The sequence below is a fragment of the Astyanax mexicanus genome, chromosome 11, assembly GCF_023375975.1.
Source record: "Astyanax mexicanus isolate ESR-SI-001 chromosome 11, AstMex3_surface, whole genome shotgun sequence".
NCBI classification, from domain to species: domain Eukaryota; kingdom Metazoa; phylum Chordata; class Actinopteri; order Characiformes; family Acestrorhamphidae; genus Astyanax; species Astyanax mexicanus.
Genome location: NC_064418.1, coordinates 47,935,073 through 47,956,842, shown reverse-complemented (window position 1 = coordinate 47,956,842; position 21,770 = coordinate 47,935,073). Strand labels below are relative to the sequence as shown.

General features: G+C 37.5%; 1 protein-coding gene across 1 annotated transcript in view; it reads left to right on the top strand.

Moving 5' to 3' along the window:
• The window catches only part of thsd7ba (thrombospondin, type I, domain containing 7Ba), a 391,489-nt gene that overhangs the window by 281,496 nt on the left and 88,223 nt on the right, over nt 1-21,770 (top strand). The window contains exons 12-13 of the mRNA XM_049484694.1: nt 2,909-3,140; nt 16,019-16,134. Coding sequence (XP_049340651.1) covers nt 2,909-3,140; nt 16,019-16,134 — 348 coding nt within the window. The remainder of the gene's footprint in view (nt 1-2,908; nt 3,141-16,018; nt 16,135-21,770) is intronic.

The window sequence follows — 21,770 nt, the reverse complement described above, 5'->3', positions numbered from 1 at the left end:
TTGAGGTCTGATTTCAGAAAAGTTTTTGTTTTGCTTACTTTTAAGATCTTTATTTCTTTTCCTTTCTTATACCCTCTGTTACCGTTGACCCCCCTACAAAGGTGCGACAGAGAAGTCTAGTTTGACGGTGGTTTATATAGAGGGTTGCACAGGTGCAGCTGGTTGATGCTACTCACTGCTGGGGATTCTCGGAGTTGGAGTTTTGAGATACAACTTTCCAAATGTACTGTTTCTTCCCCTATGTCTACCAGTCACCTTGCTTGTAGCCCTGCCCATCACAGTTTGTATGGGTAGATTAAATTTCACAATCACAGATTATTTCTAAAGATGATGGATGGGGCAAGTATGTCTCTGGAACTAAACACTATTTATTGAGCACCTGTGAGGCATCCTCAAGCTCTGGAAAGTCATCATGGAAGGGTGAAAGAGGATTCCAGTGTGAAGCTCTTATGAGCTCCTCGCACAAGAGGAATAAAATAATTGTGACCACACAAAAAATAAATATTTTAGACACTTATGGGGTGTACTCACTTTTGTTGCCAGTATTTTAGATATTAATGGCTGTTCAAGCTCCAAGTTCGTGCTATAACGTCTAATATTAACACTACAGATTGCAGCACAGCAGTGCCAATATTACACGTTATAGCACGAACTTCAAGTGTATTATTTCGATTATACCACCATTATCTCTGTTTAGTAAAAGATTTTGAGTTAAAGCGGAGGAGAAAATAGGATCTGTTTGGTTATAAAATAGTTCCATTGCTGCTCTGTTTGTAGCTGCGCAGTTTGGCCTGTAACTGTTGCATTGTTTCTAGGTTACCTGTATAATAGTAATACATGAAGAGCTTGGGTTACAATGCATTACCGTCTGATAATGTCACTTATAGGACGCCTCCCAGCCAATCACATCGCAGGGTTGGAACTAACTGTGGTATAATGTATAATGAGTTATTTTAAAGGGGGGACAGCAAATTTACACTGTTATAATGCAGTAGCTGTACACTGACTACTTTACAAAATAATTAAATATTTATTAAACAAAATGAGAGGTGTACTCACTTGTGGGAGATATTGTATGTGATTAACATTAAAATATACTTTATCAAAGAACCCCTTCCACTACAGAAGGACCTGTGTATATACACTTATCCATGCCCACCGATGCCCACCTATGCCCACACACACTCTTGTTCATTCACTCTGCTGTAATACAGGAGTGAGTCCCAGCCTCGTATATTCTCCACACACTCTGCTGAGCCTTATTAGTCACACAATCCCTGATTAATATTCACACAATCTGTGCTGGATTCATTATGGTGCATTCTGGGCCACTTAGCGGAGCAGCGAGTCGCTCAGCAGTCGGAGCTGAAGCTGAATGTCAACACAATGTCATGGACTTCAAGGGCAGATGGCGCTGGAATTGCTTTTAATTATAGAAAATGTACAGCATAAATATTCCCGCACCGCGGGTCACCAGCTCTCCATCATTTCTAATACAGGTCTGAGATCAGCGCTGAATAAATCCCCCCGGTAACACGCTTACTTATGAGTGCACTTAGGACTGATCGCTTAATGTGCTGTTAGTGCCAGAACTCTCAAAATAATGCTTTATATCCTAATATAGTGACATACACACACACACACACACACAAACACACACACACACACATATATATATATTAATAATTATATACTGCTGTTTATATTAACAGTTACAGCTTGATAATACTATAACAATGTGGAACAATGACAATGCTAATAAAATGACTGTTCATTATATTAAGGGTCATTTTTTTTGTGCTATATTTGATATTTGTATTCACAGATTTGTATTTATAATATTTAATAATTTGCACATTTACTTATTTATTTCCCTTTTATTTAAAAGTCGCTGTATATTATATACAGCTTCAGAAACAAAAAAAATAGACCACTTCACTTCAAAATGATCAGTGTCTCTATTTATTTTAACATTTATAGGTATATACTAGAGTAAAACAAATATTTTTGCTGTATTCTATAAAAATAAACTACTGACAACATTTCTTTGTAATTCTAAGTAAACATATTTAGTCATTTAGAGCATTAATTTGCAGAAAATGAGAAATGGTTAAAATAATCAATATTTGGTGGAATAACCCTGATTTTTTATCACTCAAAGCTTCATCATGCTCTCCTCCACCAGTCTTACACACTGCTTTTGGTTCTCCAGATATGTGGATGATCACAAGTCATCAAACCAAACTGAACTGCTTGAATTTTTGCAGCAGGAGTGGAATAAGATCACTCAAAAGCAGTGTGAATGACTTGTGGAGGACAACATGATGCTAAGATGCATGAAAGTTTTAAGTGATTAAAAATCAGGGTTATTCCAGCAAATATTTTCTTCTGAACTTAAAAAAACATAGTACTGTTCTTTGTAATTGAACCTGAAAGCACTACATCTTCCTTATTTTCTTACTTTAATTATTTCTCATGTTCTGTTTTATTTGGAATATGGGAGAATAAATGTCTATAACTAGTAACTAGTACTATGGATAAATATTTAAGGAATTTTACATTTAAAATAATCTTTAAATATAACAATACAACTGTAGTGAATTATTTTTATACATTTTATTATAAATAATATTATTATTAAATGGTTATATGGTGATTAATAGATTATGTTTGCATTCTGGTTCACGTCTGCACTTCTAACAAAGCTGCTTGTTAAACGGTAGAGCGAGCATCAGTCAGAACTCTCTCTCTCTCTCTCTCTCTCTCTCTCTCTCTCTCTCTCACTCCTCCAGTTAATATGGTTTTAATGCTGGGAGACTGTGGGGAAACTGGGCGGTTATTGAAACAGCAGCTGTAAAACGTCTCCAGGCAGGAATTGATTTAATTTAATTCTCTCTCTCTCTCTCAGGAGGTAAGTCCTGCCCCCCTGCCCCGGCTCTGGAGCAGTGGAGGTCCTGTAATGATCACCCCTGTATGGTGTTCTACTGGGAGACGTCCCCCTGGGGGCCGTGCGGCGAGGACCCGGCCGCTGCTCTGAACAGCAGCAGCTACTGGAACGAATCCAGCCCCTGCCCAGCCGGGGTTCAAACCCGCAGAGTGACCTGCATGAAGATGAACGCGGGACCCGTCATTCCCAAAAGGTACAGCAGTCCTGCAGAGCCACGTTTAAATTATTAGAATTAAAAAAAGAAGAGGCTAAAACGCTGACGTTAGAGTGTGTCAGTGTGTCTTTGCTATCGTAATGACGGGAAAAGTAAGCCTTGCACATCTCAAAATGTGCAAAAGTCAAATATTAATTATTTTAATCGATCATGGGTGTGTTTTACAAAAAGAATAAGTCAATCCTTCAATCTTCAATCTTTAAGAGCCAGGTGAGCTCTGACTTGCGGATTGCTATTTTAAAGATGCAGTTACCTGGACATGTAGAGGAAACTGAGCTGCTCATTCAGGTTTTTGTTTATTGTTAATGTAAAAGTTTGGGTTTATTTGGCAGGGTGTAAGATAGCAATGAGCATTGAAACAGATAAAGCTCGTCTCGCTGCTTCTCCATCAGCAGACTGAGTCTGAGAGAGCACAATAGGTCATGCTCTTTTTGAGTGGGTACAGTAGGTGCAGTGAAGCTTCACAGGTTGCTGGTATAGACTATGGGAGCTTGATTTCTAAATTAAATTAAGTTAACTGATGGTCAGTGATGGTTTGAGGAGCCATCTGCTGGTATTGGTCATCAAAATGAAAAGAAATATTGAGTTACTGAAATTAATTGAAGACTTTAGGAATAAATCTACACTGATGGGCATGGTGGTCTGGAAGTGAATGTTCAGGTAAATTTCTGGAGTATTGCTATCTTGGCAGCGGGAAATACAGGTGCGCCACTGACTGAATAAAATCCTGACAACAGTCGATCATCAGAGTCCATTTCTATAGGTGCTTCGAGCACTTGTACACCCCCCCTCATTACACACACACACACACACACACACACACACACACACACACCGACGCACTGCAAAGCACAAACCCAACAGGATGCTGTTCTCTTAAAAGAGTTCCTGGTGTATTTTCACTGTGTGAATGATATCCTCTGCTGAGAAGCACAAAAAGCAAAGCACTGTTAAGATACGAACGCGCCAAAGTCAGAGCTCACCTGACTCTTAAAGGGAATGACGACTGGTACACTGATTGGTTTATTCCATGCTATACTTAAAACAAATCGATGCTTAATTAAGATATCGAATTAGTTCATGGCTTTTTACGCGTTTTGAGCTGAGCAAGGCATGTTTTTTGCGCCTTGATACCAGAAATCTGATTAAAGATGCTTTTAAATTTCTTACATATAAACATTCCTCATATTCTGTTTTATAATAGTTAATCAGGTCATTGATAAACACAGACAGGCTTGCCAAGAAATCTCAGAGAGGAGAGCAGCCAAATTCACACACACACACACACACACACACACACACACACACACACACACACACATACACACCCAAACGTACGTATTGGCTGGATACCCAGACCCAGATTAAGCTTTAACTTGAGCTATAAAGGATTGTGTTGGTGAATCAGCTTCTCTCTGCAGTCTGATTAAAGACTAGGCTTTAATCCACAGCAGGATCTGACTGGGTTTAATTTAATTACCAGTGTTTCAGAGATGTTCAGCAGATGGGTGTGTGTGTGTGAGTGAGTGAGAGAGAGAGAGAGAAAGAGTTCTATATATCTTCTCTGCTGAAACTGAGTTTTAGTTCAACCATGTTAATCTGAGCTAAAGGCTAAAGCTGCTGTTTCCATGTGGGTCAGCCAGACGTCTTCCTGCAGCAGTTTTTTTTTTCTCCAGTTTCTAAGAGTCTTTATTTGAAGGTGTAGGAAACAGTACTCACCACTGTCTGGCTTCATCTGTAATTTCTCTAAAGAAAAGAACTTCTATGTCTTTTTTCTAGTTATTATGATGGTGAAAGTGTGAATGTGCTGTAAGTGTGTAAATGTGTAAAAGCTGCAGTAGAGAGTAATAGCAGTAACACCATCTGATCCAGCACTGCTTTTTTGCTTTATGTCCATTTCCAAAGCTCAGTTTATTCCCATTGCTACTTATGAGTTATATGCTGTTAACTAATAAAACTTTAATCAAAATCACCCCTTCTATATTTTTGAACCAGTGCTAAAATATTTTTTTAAAGACTTATTTTTAAAGAGCTTAAATGGCAAAAATAAAGAGAGAAAATAGGAGTGTTCTTAAACCAGTAGTGTATTTTTCGTTTTATTACTGAACATAGAATATAGATTTTATATGAATTTGACTGTCACTTTAGTTTAGTTTCACTCTGTTTCAAACAGATTTGTTGGTTAAAATAAAACGTAATAATCAGAGCTTTTCAGGTGGAGTTAAACAGATTTATCCTGATGCAGTATAAACTCCATGTGATGGTGTTTAATTGAATTATTGGTGTATTTAGGAACGGGAAGTGATTTCTACAGGACCAGAAAGAACTCCAGTTAAAATGGATTTTTGTTGTAGTTAAACATGATAAAAAGTATTAACCTTTGTTGAAAAGCCCACATCCGCTCTCTTACAGCTTTCTGAGATACAGTAATTTTGTGCTTTTTTCCCAGCATTCTGTACAACGGATAAATTGCTTTTTACACTGTTATTCAGGCTCAAAGTAGCTCCACACCTCCTTGGTAGAATCCGGGGAGATCTGACATTTTGAGACAAATAATTAATAACTTTAAAAATGCACAAGAAGCTCTGGGAGCCACCATCACTGTACTGATAATGAACGACATATATACATAGACTCTGCATAGCCTGTTTAAGTTTAGTTTAATGCACATATAATAATCCCAACTTTACCAATTTATAGCCGCTTTTCACACAGTTTGGTTTGTTACAAACAGCAGAGATGTAGTAATGATTTGTTTTATAGTATAAAGTATAAAACACACTATTATATTTATAAAATATGAGAAAGTTTTTGTATTGTTTTTATCCAGTCAAAATAAGTGGCATCTGATGACAGCCAAACGCTGCCATCTAGTGGCAGGGCTTCAAAAACAACACTAAATGAACCCCTGATTTAAGATCCTCTTTATTTCTGGGTGTTGTCGGGAGCTGAAGCAGCTCTGTGTGAGCGTGAGGAGGAGATAATCTACAGTAAAGGCTGCAGAGCTGCAGGTATAAGACCTGTCAGGATGGAGGAGATCTCCTCAGGGATGTAAAGAGCTCTGATATCTGTAATATAACACCCTGTTCTGCTCAGATCTGTCATTAGCGAGTGTGTGTATGCGAGGGCGGCGCTGATGCAGGTGTGTGTTCTGTGATTTCGCTCAGCTTTGACTGAGCTGTGTTGTGTTTTATGGGGTCATCCTGGCTTTACAGCTTTCCTTTGATGGCCTGGTTGGCATTTATACGCTCAGAAAAGCAGTTTTTAGAGATAACCTCAGCAGAGTGTGAAGCTCCTACTGCTCACACACACACACACACACACACACACAATACTGTACTATATATATTATACATAATGATATTCCAGCTGTAATGACTCTAGAGCACACTACCTACTCACCCTTAAGGAGTCTTCCTCACCCCCACCTTACTTTATATCACAATACCTGCATAACTATAACATATGTACTGGCCACTTTATCAGAAACACCCATCCCCACCTTCTAATTTCACTCACTGGCCACTTTATCAGAAACACCCACTCCCACTTTCTAATTTCACTCACTGGCCACTTTATTAGAAACACCCACCTATCTTCTAATTCCATGCACTGGCCACTTTATCAGAAACACTTTCCAACGTGTACTACTTTTTACTGGCCACTTTATCAGAAACACCTATCCCCACCTTCTAATTCCACCCACTGGACACTTTATCAGAAACACCTTCCATTGTGTACTACTTTTTACTGGCCACTTTATCAGAAACGCCCACTTTTACCTTCTAATTCCACCCAATTGCCAATTTATCAGAAACACCAACCCACCTCTTCTAATTACACTCACTGGACACTTTATCAGAAACACCCTCCCACCTTCTAATGACAACCACTGGCCACTTTATCGGAAACACCCTCCCACCCCTTATAATTCCATTCATTGGCCACACTCACCCACTCCTCCTAATTCCACACACTGGCCACTTTATCGAAAACACCCACCCACTCCTTCTAATTATACTCACTGGCCACTTTATTGGAAACACCCTCCCACCCCTTATAATTTCACTCATTGGCAACATTATCAGAAACACTCACCTACCCCTTCTAATTATACTTAGTGGCCACTTTATTGGAAACACCCTCCCACCCCTTATAATTTCACTCATTGGCAACATTATCAGAAACACTCACCCACTCCTTCTAATTCCACCCACTAGCCACTTTATCAGAAACACCCACCACCTTCTAATTACAGCCACTGGCCACTTTATCAGAAACACCCACCACCTTCTAATTACAGCCACTGGCCACTTTATCAGAAACACCCACCACCTTCTAATTACAGCCACTGGCCACTGGATCAGAAACACCCATCTACTCTTTCTAATTCCACACACTTGCCACTTTATCAAAAACACCCACCCACTCCTTCTAATTATACTCACTGGCCACTTTATTGGAAACACCCTCCCACCCCTTATAATTTCACTCATTGGCAACATTATTAGAAACACTCACCCACCCCTTCTAATTATACTTAGTGGCCACTTTATTGGAAACACCCTCCCATCCCTTCTAATTCCAATCACTGGCCACAGGTACAGATTCCTCCCTCAAACAAAGTCTACTAGCTAATGGCATTTCTTTAACTGACCTAGTGGGCGGGGCTCTGGTGGGGGTTGATGGGTGAGGGGTGGAGACTGGGTGGTTTTATGCAGGTTTCCTTATTGTGACATCACAATAAGAGAGGAGCATCCAAACGGCTCAGAGAAGCCATTTATACAAGATTAATCAACAATATCAACAGCAAAATGTGCAATTAATAATAAACACATGAAGCCTGAGGAACCTTTTAAGTAAAGTTTTGGTTTGGGTTTGTTTTATAACTATAATTTTAAGGCTTTGGTTAAGAGTCAGTTTAAAGCCAGTCCTCCACAGAACAGACTGGGAACCAGTGAGACGCTTTGAAAGCCTCCGCAGGGCAGCAGGTTCTACAGGACTCGGGTCCTGAGAGAAATTGTCAGGTTAGTGAGGAGCAGCGGCGCTGGAGCTTGTTAAAACCTTCAGCATGGGTTTAAACCCCGAGGTGCTGTCACCTCCATCCCCTCCACCCAGGAGACGTATGTAAATGAGAACATGCGCCGAGTGCACTCTTGCATGTAAAGTAAGACTGTCCCTCCCAGCTTTTTCACTAGTGAAAAAAAATAGATTAAAGTATACAAAGCATTGTTATTCTATAGTGCACTAAAGTGTTCTTGTAGCCACGTTATTAATCAGCATATTTAAAGAGAAACTTTTTTGTTCTTATTATACTTTAATTGTATTAAAGTAGTACAAAAGTCAATAACATTTCCAACGAACCCTGTATTCATAATGTATTATAAATGCATTTATAATGCATTATATAACATGCATAATACCTTATAATGACTGCAATATGTCTGTATAATAACTCATGAGTACTTACAACGACATTCATAAAACATTATAAACTACAAGTATAAGGGTTTATAAAGTAAGGGCTTGTAATTTATAATTATAATATCTGTTCATAAGAACATTGTACAATGTAGTGTTTTAATACACTATAACACAGATTTGGTATATTTTGTTATAACACATTATAATATGCTGCTATGATTTCATAAATTAAGCTTTTATATAAGTGCGTAACACATTATAAAGCCTTATATACAGTCATAACTGACTTTTAAGTGAAGTGAATTTTCATATGCTTTTTAAACAGGAAGCAAATTTTATTGTGCCTCACTATAATGTCCTGAGAGTAATGACTGTATATAAGGCTTTATAATGTGTTATGTACTTAAACTAAAAGATTAATTTAAGAAATCATAGCTGCATTTTGTAATGCATTATACCAAAATATACCAAATCTGTGTCATAGTGCATTACAACACTACATTGTACAATGATCTTATGAACAGATATTATAAGGCATTATAAGCCCTTTTTTTATAAACCTTTATACTTGTAGTTTATAATGTGTTATGAATGTCGCTGTAAGTACTTATGAGTTATTATACAGAGTTATTACAGTCATTATAAGGTATTATGCATGTCATATAATGTATTATAAGTGCATTTATAATACATTATGAATACAGGGTTCATATGAAGTGTTACCCAAAAGTCTTACTTAAATTGTGCTAAATGTACTTAACTGTACTAAAACGAAATATGCTTTTAAGTAAAATTTAAACATACTACTTCATGTATGCAACCTAATATTTTAAATATGCTTACAGTAAAATTATAATACATTTAATGAGTATTACAACTGTATCACTATTATATTATACACCAGGTATATTAGAAATGTTCTAAGAATTCAGAGTAAAAATATGTTCCTTGTTCCTGTCTGTTGTAAGTAGCACACTTCTACTCTATACTTCGTTGGGTATAAAAATATATTTTTTATATATACTTGTGTGTTTCAAATTTACTGTTTTAAATTTTTAGTAGTAATTTAATTTACTTTCTAAAAAAAGTTACATGATACATTGTACTTTAAGTGAACTACTGTAACAGTTGTTTTTTTTAAACATGCTTTGCTAAAAATGTACAAAAATGTATATTTGGAAACAAGTATTTTAGAAGTATATTGAATTACATTAAACTAAAAGTGTACTTTATAGTAGTCTATTTTTATTTAAAACACACTATATTTTACTTTTTAAAAAGTATGATCAAAATTTGCATTTGATGAAAGCATAATATTAATGTACTTTTAATATATTTTAAGTAAGTACATAAATCTGTTACTAATATTTTCAATATGTTTTAAGTACAATTAAGATTTTTTTTTTCACCGGGTATAAAAATATATTTTAATATACTGTAATACAGTTTTATGCGTGTTACAAATTTACTTTCATTTTTTTAATTAGTAATAGTAGTAATTAAATTTATTTTCTAAAAAAACGTTACATGATACGTTGTACTTTAAGTGAACTACATAGTATATAAATCTGTTACTTAGATATTTTTCAATATGTTTTAAGTACAATTAAGAAAATATTTTTTCACCGGGTATAAAAATATATTTAAATATACTGTACTACAATTTTAAGCATGTTACAAATTTATTTTAATTGTTTTTTTTTTTTATTAGCAATAGTAGTAATTTAATTTACTTTCACAAAAAAGTTACATGATACATTGCACTTTAAGTGAACTACTGTAACAGTTGTTTTTTTAACATGCTTTGCTAAAAATGTACAAGAAAGTATATTTGGAAACAAGTATTTTAAGTATAAGTACAAATATAAGTACAAGTATATTGAATTACATTAAACTAAAAGTGTACTTTATAGTAGTCTATTTTTATTTAAAACACACTATATTTTACTTTTTAAAAAGTTTGATAAAAGTTTACTTTTAAACATTTGATGAAAGCATAATATTAATGTACTTTTAACACAGTTTAAGTACAATTAAATATATATATATATATATATATATATATATATATATATATATATATATATATATATATATATATATATATTTCCACCAGGGTCACCAGGGTCTCCCTCTGCCTGGTCTCTGGGTAAGATCAGTCCTGTTCTGATCTGTGGGGAGAGAGTATTGTGCTGTGCATCAGGAAAACGTGACTCATAAATAACGCAGCCATTTATCCATTTCAAGCTTAATATATTATTGACGCAGTCATCAGCTGCGTTTATGAGCAGGTGTAATTCACTCGCCGGACCGCTGGAGTTTCAGGAGGAGTTCTTGAGTGCCGTTTATATGGATTTGCCTGCATGCTGTAACTCACGCGCTTTTCTAAGTGATGGACTGGCCTCTGTTTGAGGGTTAATAAACTTTACAGTGGGCTAGCTCTCAGAATCAGGGACAGTTTCTGATTACATGAATAAAGACTTGTTAAAAGTTAAAAAATGAATCACTTTTCTCCTAATAAAATCAACATAACTACTTAAGATTTAAGATTCAAGCGTTTTATTCTCATATGCACAACAGAAACAAGCTGCCCACTAGCTGTTCACTAGTTTCTCACTCTCCACTATAGATTACATATATATATATATAGTTTATATGGACTCTTAATAGGAATTCTCTAAATACTTCCACTGCTGTGTGGATATTCATGTGAATATATTAGACTTATAGGGGTGTATAGTGAATTTTAACATTATTTTGTTAAAGTTGTCTGACCAGAGGGGGATGGGTCCCCTTTTATATAGTAGCCTTGATAGTACATGTGATAATATAAGATACATGTGTATATGCACGTGTAAAGTGCTTTGTGCTGTACAGAAAAAAAGAAGAATAAAAACAAACAAAAGAAACAAAAAAATTAAGAAAAAGAAACAAAATAAATGAGATGCACATTTCAGCACAATCTAGCAGTTGCTCAGCTGTCTCATTGTGATCATTAAAGTGAGAAAGTGAGTGTGTTTGCAAGTATGGTGCTGTTGCTGTAGCAAGGTGGTTGCTATGGTGTTGCTGTGTGATTACTATAGAATCCCAGGTGGTTGTTAGCATGTTGCTAAGTGGTTTCTATGGTGTAATGTGACAGGATGGTTCATTAGGATGACATGGTAACTGATGTGATGTGTTGGTTTACTGTAAAGGGGTGGTGAATGATGTGATGATGTAGGTCACTGTGATGAGGTTGTAACTAATGTGATGTGTTGGTTCACTGTAATGTGTTGGTTTACTGTAATGGGGTGGAAACTGATGTGATGATGTAGGTCACTGTGATGAGGTTGTAACTGATGTGATGTGTTGGTTCACTGTAATGTGTTGGTTTACTGTAATGGGGTGGAAACTGATGTGATGATGTAGGTCACTGTGATGGGTTGGTAAATGATGTGATGATGTAGGTCACTGTGATGGGTTGGTAAATGATGTGATGATGTAGGTCACTGTGATGAGGTGGTAAATGATGTGATGATGTAGGTCACTGTGATGGGTTGGTAACTAATGTGATGTGTTGGTTCACTCTAATGTGTTGGTTTACTGTAATGGGGTGGAAACTGATGTGATGATGTAGGTCACTGTGATGAGGTGGTAAATGATGTGATGATGTAGGTCATTGTGATGGAGTGGTAACTGATATGATGCGTTGGTTCACAGTGATAAGGGTGGAAACTGATTTAATGGTATGGTTCACTGAAATGGGGTGGTGAATGATGTGATGATGTAGGTCACTGTGATGTGTTGGTTCACTCTAATGTGTTGGTTTACTGTAATGGGGTGGAAACTGATGTGATGATGTAGGTCACTGTGATGAGGTGGTAAATGATGTGATGATGTAGGTCACTGTGATGAGGTGGTAAATGATGTGATGATGTAGGTCATTGTGATGGAGTGGTAACTGATATGATGCGTTGGTTCACAGTGATAAGGGTGGAAACTGATTTAATGGTTCACTGAAATGGGGTGGTAACTGATGTGATGTGTTGGTTTACTATAATGGGGTATTAAGTATGATGATAATTATGATGGGTTTGTTTCTATGTGATGTGTTGGTTGACTGTGATGTTTTGGTTGACTGTGATGGCACAGTACCTGATGTGGTGTTTCAATGTGATGGCATGGTAACTGATGTTATGGGAAGAGTAACTGTGACAGCAGTGATACCTGGTGATCTGATGGTGTATTATGACACAGTAGTAACAGGTGCCATGGCATTCACTGTGATGTAGTGCTAACTGATGTGATATTTATATATTTACACGTGTATTTGTGTTTTCTCCAGCAGACTCGTAAGCCTCTGTCAGTTTTTCTCCTCCATGTGTATCTCCTGTATCCCCAAGGACACACACACACACACACACACACACACACACACTGGCCCGCAGCATGGCTGTTAGATAAGTGTGTATTAAACGCTGGGCTCTGCTGCAGTTCCTGGAGGTGTTATCTGTTGGAGGAGCGTCTGAGGACCCTGTGATGGTGCTGCTCGTGAGGGACATCAGCCAGGCATCTCTGAGCTCCTGATCTGTATCTCCTCAGAGCCAGGCCTCGTCTCCTCAGCTCCACAGTTCATCAGATCTCTCAGGAGGAGAGGAGGTCACGCTGCTGACCTCTATCCCCTCATCTCCTGACCTTCACATCCTCCTCCTCCCGCTCCCTCTGTTCTTCTACCTTTATCTCCCTCCACGTTTTTATCTGTTTCTCTGTTTCTCTTTCTTTTACTGTGTATCTGTTGCTCTGCTCTATATACTATATATTGTCTGTATGATCCATTTACTTTTTGACAAACTGTAATACACTACAGAAAGTGTAGGTGGCGCTCTATAATGCTCTATAATGCTCATATGATGCATGGCTGTTTTGACTGGAAGTGATATACGTGCTCTGAGTTTTACACAGAGCTGTAGCTCAGAGTTTGCAGTTTTCTGAGGTTTATTTTGGAAGTTGGAGGCTGAGTTATGAACTGTGATTGATTTTCCGTCTGTGTGTGTGTGTGTGTGTGTGTGTGTGTGTGTGTGTGTTCACCTCTAAACCTTGCTTGTATTTCTCCTCAGTCAGGATCTAATAGAGAAGAGCTGCAGCTGAGCTTGAGATACACACTGCACCAGCATACCTGCTGTGAAGGGTCTTATTTTTTTTAGTGCACTGATATTGTAGTGTGTGTGTGTGTGTGTGTGTGTGTTATTAGAGACCAAATGACCTCAATGATAGTTTCACAGGAACATCCTGACAGTATTTGTACCCTTGCCCTGCAGGAGGAACTCTCTTTCTAAGCAGAGTAAATTAATTTCTTCTTGGGTTAAGAGGTTGCATATTTCACACAATGGGCAAAATAATGGAAACACCGCATGAACTACTTCACAGTCTGGCCATTTTATCAGAAACACCTGCTCCACCTCTACAGCAGGGCTGTGTATTGGCAGGAACCTGGGGATACAATAAATCACCAGCTCACAATAGATCACATCGCACTAATCGATATGTTTTAGAGGGATATATCGCATTTTTATGCAATTATTTTTAACATATTGAAAATAAAACACAATAATATTTATAGAAATCTGAACACAACACAGTTGTCTGGTGGTCAGGATTTCAACACAACACAAATGTATTGTTAATTGACCATGACGTCGATCATATTTAGGAATAAATGTTTTTAAGCAGAGATTTTACTTTTAACAAAGTGCACTATTCTGTTTTCCTCTGTTTAAGTGGAGGAGGGCAAGTAGACTACACACACACTACAGTTTTACTGCTGCTCTAGTCTTTCACACTGTTTAATAAAGAGATAAACAGTAACTTCTGTTCTGCAGGATGTTCTGACTGAAAATGACATCAGTCAGTCACTCAGTTACTCAGTCAGTCAGTCAGTCCACTATTTACACTCAACCTATTAACATATTATAAATTGTTTTTTAATGAAGTCAGCATTCCAGCTTAATATATTCTGCACTCTGAGCTCAAGGTTATGAATTCAGTGTGTTCAGAACTGAAATAACAGTCAGTGTCCAAATACTTACAGACTGCCATATAGTTCAGTGGCAAAATATACTATATATATAGTATTTCCAGGAAAAGTGTGTGTGTGTGTTTTCTTTCCGTTCTGCAGGGAGTCAAGGACAGGGTATCTGTCTCTGCTTATCTCTGTGTGAATCACACTGTCGCTGTGTGTATCATCGATTGCTGGCAGATGTTTTAGGCCTCTGTCTCTTTCAGGGTGTGTTTGTTGTTTGTTTAGCCTGTGTAGGGCATTTGATGTGTTTGGAGTGTATGCTGTGCTTTAAATGTTTTGGAAATATAGTAAATGGTGTTTTTTTTTATATGTTTGAAGTGTTGTGTGGTGTTTTTCATATGTTTGGAGCGTTTAGTGTGATTGGTGTGTGTGTTTGGTGTTTTTCATATGTTTGGAGTGTTTGGTGTGGTTGGTGTATATGGTGTGTTTTAAACACACCATATGCTGATGCTGTTTCAAGTCTGTCTCTTTGGTTTGTTTGGTGTGTCACACTGTTGTGTTTGGAGCCTGAGGTTTATATGAAGGCTTTGATGTGTTTGGAGGTTCTGGTTTGGTTGGTATGTTTGGAGTATTATGGTGTGTATGGTATGTTTGGTATATATAGTGTGGGTGGAGTATTTTTTGTATTGTGTGTTGGAGTGTTTCAAGTGTTTGGAGAATATGGTGTGTTTGTTTGGGTTCTATGTTGTGAATTGTGTGTTTAGAGAGTATGGCGTGTTTGGTATGGTTGGTGTGTAATGGAGAATACAGTGTGTTTGGTTTGTTTGGTGTATATGGTGTGGTTAGAGTGTTTAGAATATATGTTGTGTTTGGCATGAATTAAGTTTTTGGTAGCATTTAAAGAGTATGGTGTGTTTGGCATAAATTGAGTGGTTAAAGCGTTTAGAGAGTATGGTACGTTTGGTGCATTTGGTTTTGATTGGTGTATATGGTGTGGTTAGAGTGTTTGGAATGTAATAGAGTGTATGGTGTGGTTGGTTGGCTTGCAAGGTGTGTTTGGAGAGTATGGGATGTTTGGTGTGTTTGGTTATGTGGTGTATATGGTGTGTTTAGAGTGTTTGATGTATATGGTGTGGTTGGTTGGTGGGTTTGTATGGTATGTTTGGTTATTTGGTGTACATGGTGTGTTTAGAGTGTTTGGTGTATATGGTGTGGTTGGTGTGTTTTAGAGTTCTTGTGTTTGGAATCACATTGTGTATCACTGATTGCGGTTTCTGTTTCTTTTTCGGGGTGTGTTTTGGAATTTCCCACTTAGTCATTTACATTAAAAAACATGTTATAAGGGTATATATATATACCTTTCTTATTGAAACTCTGAAACAGGTGAAACTGAAGGATTTTATTTGTAAAAAGTTGTTGTGTTGTTGTGTTTTAGGTGTCCTGATTCAGCTCGTCCGGACTCTGAGCGCTCGTGTGTTTTACCCTGTAGGAGAGACTGTATAGTGACTCCATTCAGTGAATGGACGGCCTGTCCCACCTCCTGCCTACCAGGTACCGTCCCACCACACCTACAGATCACATTTAATATCTGTTTTTTTTTTTTCATATATTTTATTATATTGAATTATTTAGTGGCTAGTATGATTTTTTAGAATCTCTACTATAAACTGTTATGTATACCATGTATTATATTCACAGTTCACTATGTATGTATACAGTGTCTGATATGAATTGCCATGATCTGCCATGAATTATTCAATATCACTATTAGTCCACTGTGATATTCAGTAGTAGTAACTCTTACAAATCATTATGTGTCTACTATGAATGATTCCGTGTCCACTATGATTTTTTTAAGTATTAAAGGATGACTTATTCTGTATTCACAACTGTGAATTATTCAGCATCTACAGTACATGATTCAGTAGTCACTATTTAATATTCCAAATCCTCTACAGATTTTTCAGTATGCACTGTTACTGTGAGTGTTATTCAGTACCTAATATGACATAGTACTAGTCAAAAGTTTGGACACACCTTAAATTCAGTCGTTTGTTCTTTATTTTAAAATGTTCTGAATTGTAAATTATTACTGAAGAAAAAACATATGGAATTATTTAATGAACAAAAAAATGTTAAACAATCAAAGTAGCACCTCTTACTTAGATGACAGTTTTGTACATCTCTGCATTTAAAGAACTTTGAAAGTATCTTTGATTGCAAATATCATCAAAAAAGCACTTGATGGAACTGGCACTCATCAGGAACGGCCAGGTAAAGGAAGAGAAAACGTTTTCTTTGTTGTACAGGATACGTTTATCCGAGTTACCAGCCTCAGAAATCACAATTTAACAGCTTAAACTCAGATAAGAGCATCTAAAAGCTTCATAGGGTATTTTGGTTTGTTTAACACTGTTTTTAATGAATGAATGAAGTTCAACTTATATAGCGCCTTTCTAGAAACCCAAGGACGCTTTACAATTTCCATGTTTTTTTTTTTTTTACACACAAGCACATTACATCCACACACCGGTGAGAAGCGGCAGCCAATAGCGCACAGCGTACTCTCAACCAGAAACGACCGTCCACCTGGAGGACTGCATCGAGCACTACAGCATTTACCCAGGACAGAGTGCCAATCCATATCTGGGCACAATCATACACACATTTACACACATACCACACATTTACACCCACACTTACACACACACAACTTACAAACATACCACACACTTTTTACACACACACACCAGATCAATTTAGAGTATTACATTTTTCAGGGCAATTTAGAGTATCCAATTTACCTGATCTCCATGTTTTTGGACTGTGGGAGGAAACCGGAGTCCCCGGAGGAAACCCACACAGACACGGGGAGAACATGGAAACTCCACCCAGATAGGGACTTGAACCCAAGACCCGAACGTGCTAACCACTAAGCCACCGTGCCGCCAAATTTTAAGTTACTACATGATTCCTTATGTGTTCCTTCATAGTCTGATAGATCACTTCACTATTCATTTACAGTGTAGGTACTGACTGGTACTGTATAATCAGAATCTACTGTGCATTATTGAATGTGTTGTATTAATTAGGTAGTATCCTCTGTGAATTATTATAGTATGCATTTTAAATCGCAGTCCGAAAGTGACAAATGAGATTAAACTGGAGTTTATATTAATAAATAATGAATACTCCCCCGTGCTGACTTTGAACAAAGCTGGCAAACAGCAGTTCCACTCAGCAGCTCCTTCCTGATGGACTGATTTGCTTTTATTCTCTGAAGAACGGAGAGATTAAAGTTATAGAGTTTGTTATTAAAAAGATGGAAATGTGATGCGTCCTTGGAGACCCTCTGCGCGTGAGTAATGAATGCGATGCAGCGTTAGAGATTAGATTGTTATGTGCGAGGCTGGCGCGCTAAGACGCTGCGGCGTGTCATCACACACTCCTGCAGCTCTGCTGAATGTGAGGCTTCTGCTCAGCGGGATGAAGAGCTTAAAGCAGCCGTTCAGCAAAAAAAATCACATTTACACATGTTCTGCCCTTTACTCACATCAGCTCAAACACACACACACTGATCTAGATAGCTTTAGCACTGATGCTACTAGGCTAATGTAGCTAACCAGCTCTGCAAGGTCTTTAAGAATAAATATTTTACCTAATTTAAAACCTCTGGAATATAATCAAGAGGAAGATGGATGATCACAAACCATCAAACCACCAAACTGAACTGCTTGAACTTTTGCACCAGGAGTAAAGCAGCATAAAGTTATCCAAAAGCAGTGTGTAAGACTGGTGGAGGAAAACATGATGCCAAGATGCATGAAAAAAAAAACTGTGATTAAAAAGCAACCAAGGTTATTCCACCAAATATTGATTTCTGAACTCTTAAAACTTTATGAATATGAACTTTGTTTTCTTTGCATTATTTGACATCTGAAAGCTCTGCATCTTTTTTTTTGTTATTTGAGCCATTTCTCATTTTCTACACATAAATGCTCTAAAATACAATATTTTTATTTGGATTTTGGATTTTAAGAGAAATGTCTCCTAATTTTTTATAGAGCTGTACAACCCACACTTTAGCTAGATTGATGCTAACTTGGCTACACTGTGTCTCTAATAGATGTGATGTTATATCACTCTATGACTTGGAGAGTGTTTATCTTGCTTTTGTTGGAGTAACTGTTTCTACTGTCAAAAAAAAGAAAAACTTTATACTAGATTTCAGTTTTTAACCAATGAATTGTTTGCTGAAAACACAGCTTCATTTTTTTTTTTAAGAATATGATTTTCTTTTCCATTTTTTCTTCCATTATTTTTTATTTAATTTATTTTTCTTTAAGGCCTTGCTGTTTTCAAAGTTTTGTACACTGGATTATAAGCTATTTCTGGTTTTTGACTGAACTTAAAGAGCTTAAATGGCAAAAATAAAGGTGGAAAAATAAGAGTGTTCTAAAACTATTAATCGTTAATGTTTGTATCAGCAATCGGTGCAACTTCTAATCATTAAAAATATATTTTTTAATCAAATTAACCAACTTTTAAACACCATAGTGTATGTTACACTTGATTTTGGTCGTGCTAGTCAACCAACACAGTCATGCTGGTAAGATATGACATGATAATATTTGCAATATTACAGCAGCACAGAGGAGGAAATGACAGAGAAACAGGTCAGGAAATACAGGAGTTGGACAATGAAACTGAAACACCTGGTTTTAGAGCACAGTAATTGATTGAGGTGACGGACAGTTCTGGTGGAAACAGGAGAGTTGAGGTGCACATTGAATTCTGCGTGATTTGATCAGCCGTGGTTTTATGTTTTTTATTGGATACAATCCAGGTTAGCACCCAAACATCCCTTTCAGACAGCTTCCTCTTACAGCGTCCACAGTTAATCCTGTTGGATGTGGTCGGTCCTTCTTGGTGGTATGCTGACATTACCCTGGATACCGTGGCTCTTGATGCATCACAAAGACTTGCTGTCTTGGTCACAGATGCTCCAGCAAGACGTGCACCAACAATTTGTCCTCTTTTGAACTCTGGTATGTCTCCCATAATGTTGTGTGCATTGTAATATTTAGAGCAGAACTGTGCTCTTACCCTGCTAACTGAACCTTCACACTCTGCTCTTACTGGTGCAATGTGCAATTAATGAAGATTGACCACCAGGCTGCTCCAATTTAGCCATGAAACCTGAAATTCCACACAAAAAAAATGACGACAGGTTTCAGTTTCATTGTCCAACCCCTGTACCTGTACATGAACAAATAATAATAAATCTATTATTATGGTCATGATGATTAAAGTGCTGCTTAAAAATATGCATAAATGACAGTATGTCCCGCAGTTCACACTATTCTAAAGTATTGCTTTAAAGAAGTTTTCTTTTACCAACGCACTCCCACAACGCACATCTCCACCCTCCTCCTCCTCCTCCTCCTCCTCCTCCTCTAAATGATGCATCTATTCTCAGATAAAACGCTGAAATTTGATTTTAATGAGTCTGATAAAAGACAGTCATGAAAGAAATAGATTTTTAATGGCTGAGAACAGAAAAGGGAGCTCTCGGGGGAATCAGACGAGCTGTAATTGTTTAGAAATAGCCAACGCCGGGTCTGTAAATAGCTGTTCTTTACTCTGGGCTGACGTGACGGTGCTCTCAATCTCGGCCTTTTCATTCTTCGGTAATTAGAGATGTGTAATGAGGCCTGCAGCGCTGCCAAATGAGGCCGTTCCGTCGATGCAGGGTCCGAACCCGGAGAGCGCCGGGCGGCTCCGGCGCAGGACTCACGCCGGTGCGCGTGCACATGCGGAGCGTGAGCCCTTCATTTATTATTCATGCGGCGGGTCGACCTGCAGCCGGGGAGATATTGACCTTCCTTCAGCCTGGATGCTCCTCAGCTGCACAGCGCAGGTGCCGCACTGGTTAATAATAGTGTGCAATTAACGTGGAGCTGCTTTAATTAAACATAGTGTTCCTGTGCTCGTTTGCTCATCGGGAACACTGCAGACGTGAGTGTGATATTCACCTACACCCCTGTTAATAACTGCAGTCTGCACTCACACGTCTGCGTTCCCGCAGTGCCGTTTAAGCCCCGTGTAAACAAGTGTTAAATCCTGTAGGTTGGAAAACTTCTCTCTAATGGCGGCACCAGTGACCTTCTGACACACCTTCAATCTTTAATCTCCTACAGGGTTCTAGATAACCAGCTACTGGTCCTCCTGATGTGCTTATGTTAGATCAGTGCTACTTTTTAGCCTCAAATCAGAAATTATTTGATTGCACACAGTATAAAACCAAAATATTCAATGTCTTGTCTGCTTAACTTCATATAATATACTAATATATAGTACCAGACAAAAGTTTGAGCACCTTAAAAAAGAGAACTCTGGTGTAAAATGGACTTTTGGTAGTAAAACATGATTAAAAAGTAGTAAAACATGATAAAAAGTTCTTACCTTTGTTCAATAGCTCACACAGCGTTCTGAGATACAGTAATTTTGTGCTTTTTGCCCTGCATTCTGTACAACGCCCATATCGGGGTTTATTTTGCCCCAATAAATCGCTTTTTACACCGTTATCCAGGCTCAAAGAAGCGCCACACCCTCTTGGTAGAATACAGAAAGCTCTGACATTTAAAACAAGGCATTAATAACTTAAAAAGTCCTCAAGAAGCTTAATAAAAACCACTTTGTAATGTAATGATAATGTCATAGACATATATATACATAGACTCCGCTTAGCCTGCCTCCCAGCGCCCAGTACATTTATTTACACTTAGGATGGTGGTTTCTTTGTAGCAAACAGTAGAGAACAAAAAAGAGAAATGACTGAAATAACAAAAAAAGATGCAGAGCTTTCAGACCTCAAATAATGCAAAGAAAACAAGAAGTTCATATTCATAAAGTTTTAAGAGTTCAGAAATCAATATTTGGTGGAAAAACCCTGGTTGGTTTTTAATCACAGTTTTTTTTTTCATGCATCTTGGCATCATGTTCTCCTCCACCAGTCTTACACACTGCTTTTGGATAACTTTATGCTGCTTTACTTATGGTGCAAAAATTAAATTCAAGCAGTTCAGTTTGGTGGTTTGATGGTTTGTGTTCATCCATCTTCCTCTTGATTATATTCCAGAGGATTTTAAATTGGTAAAAACAAAAAATATATATAATTTTTAGGT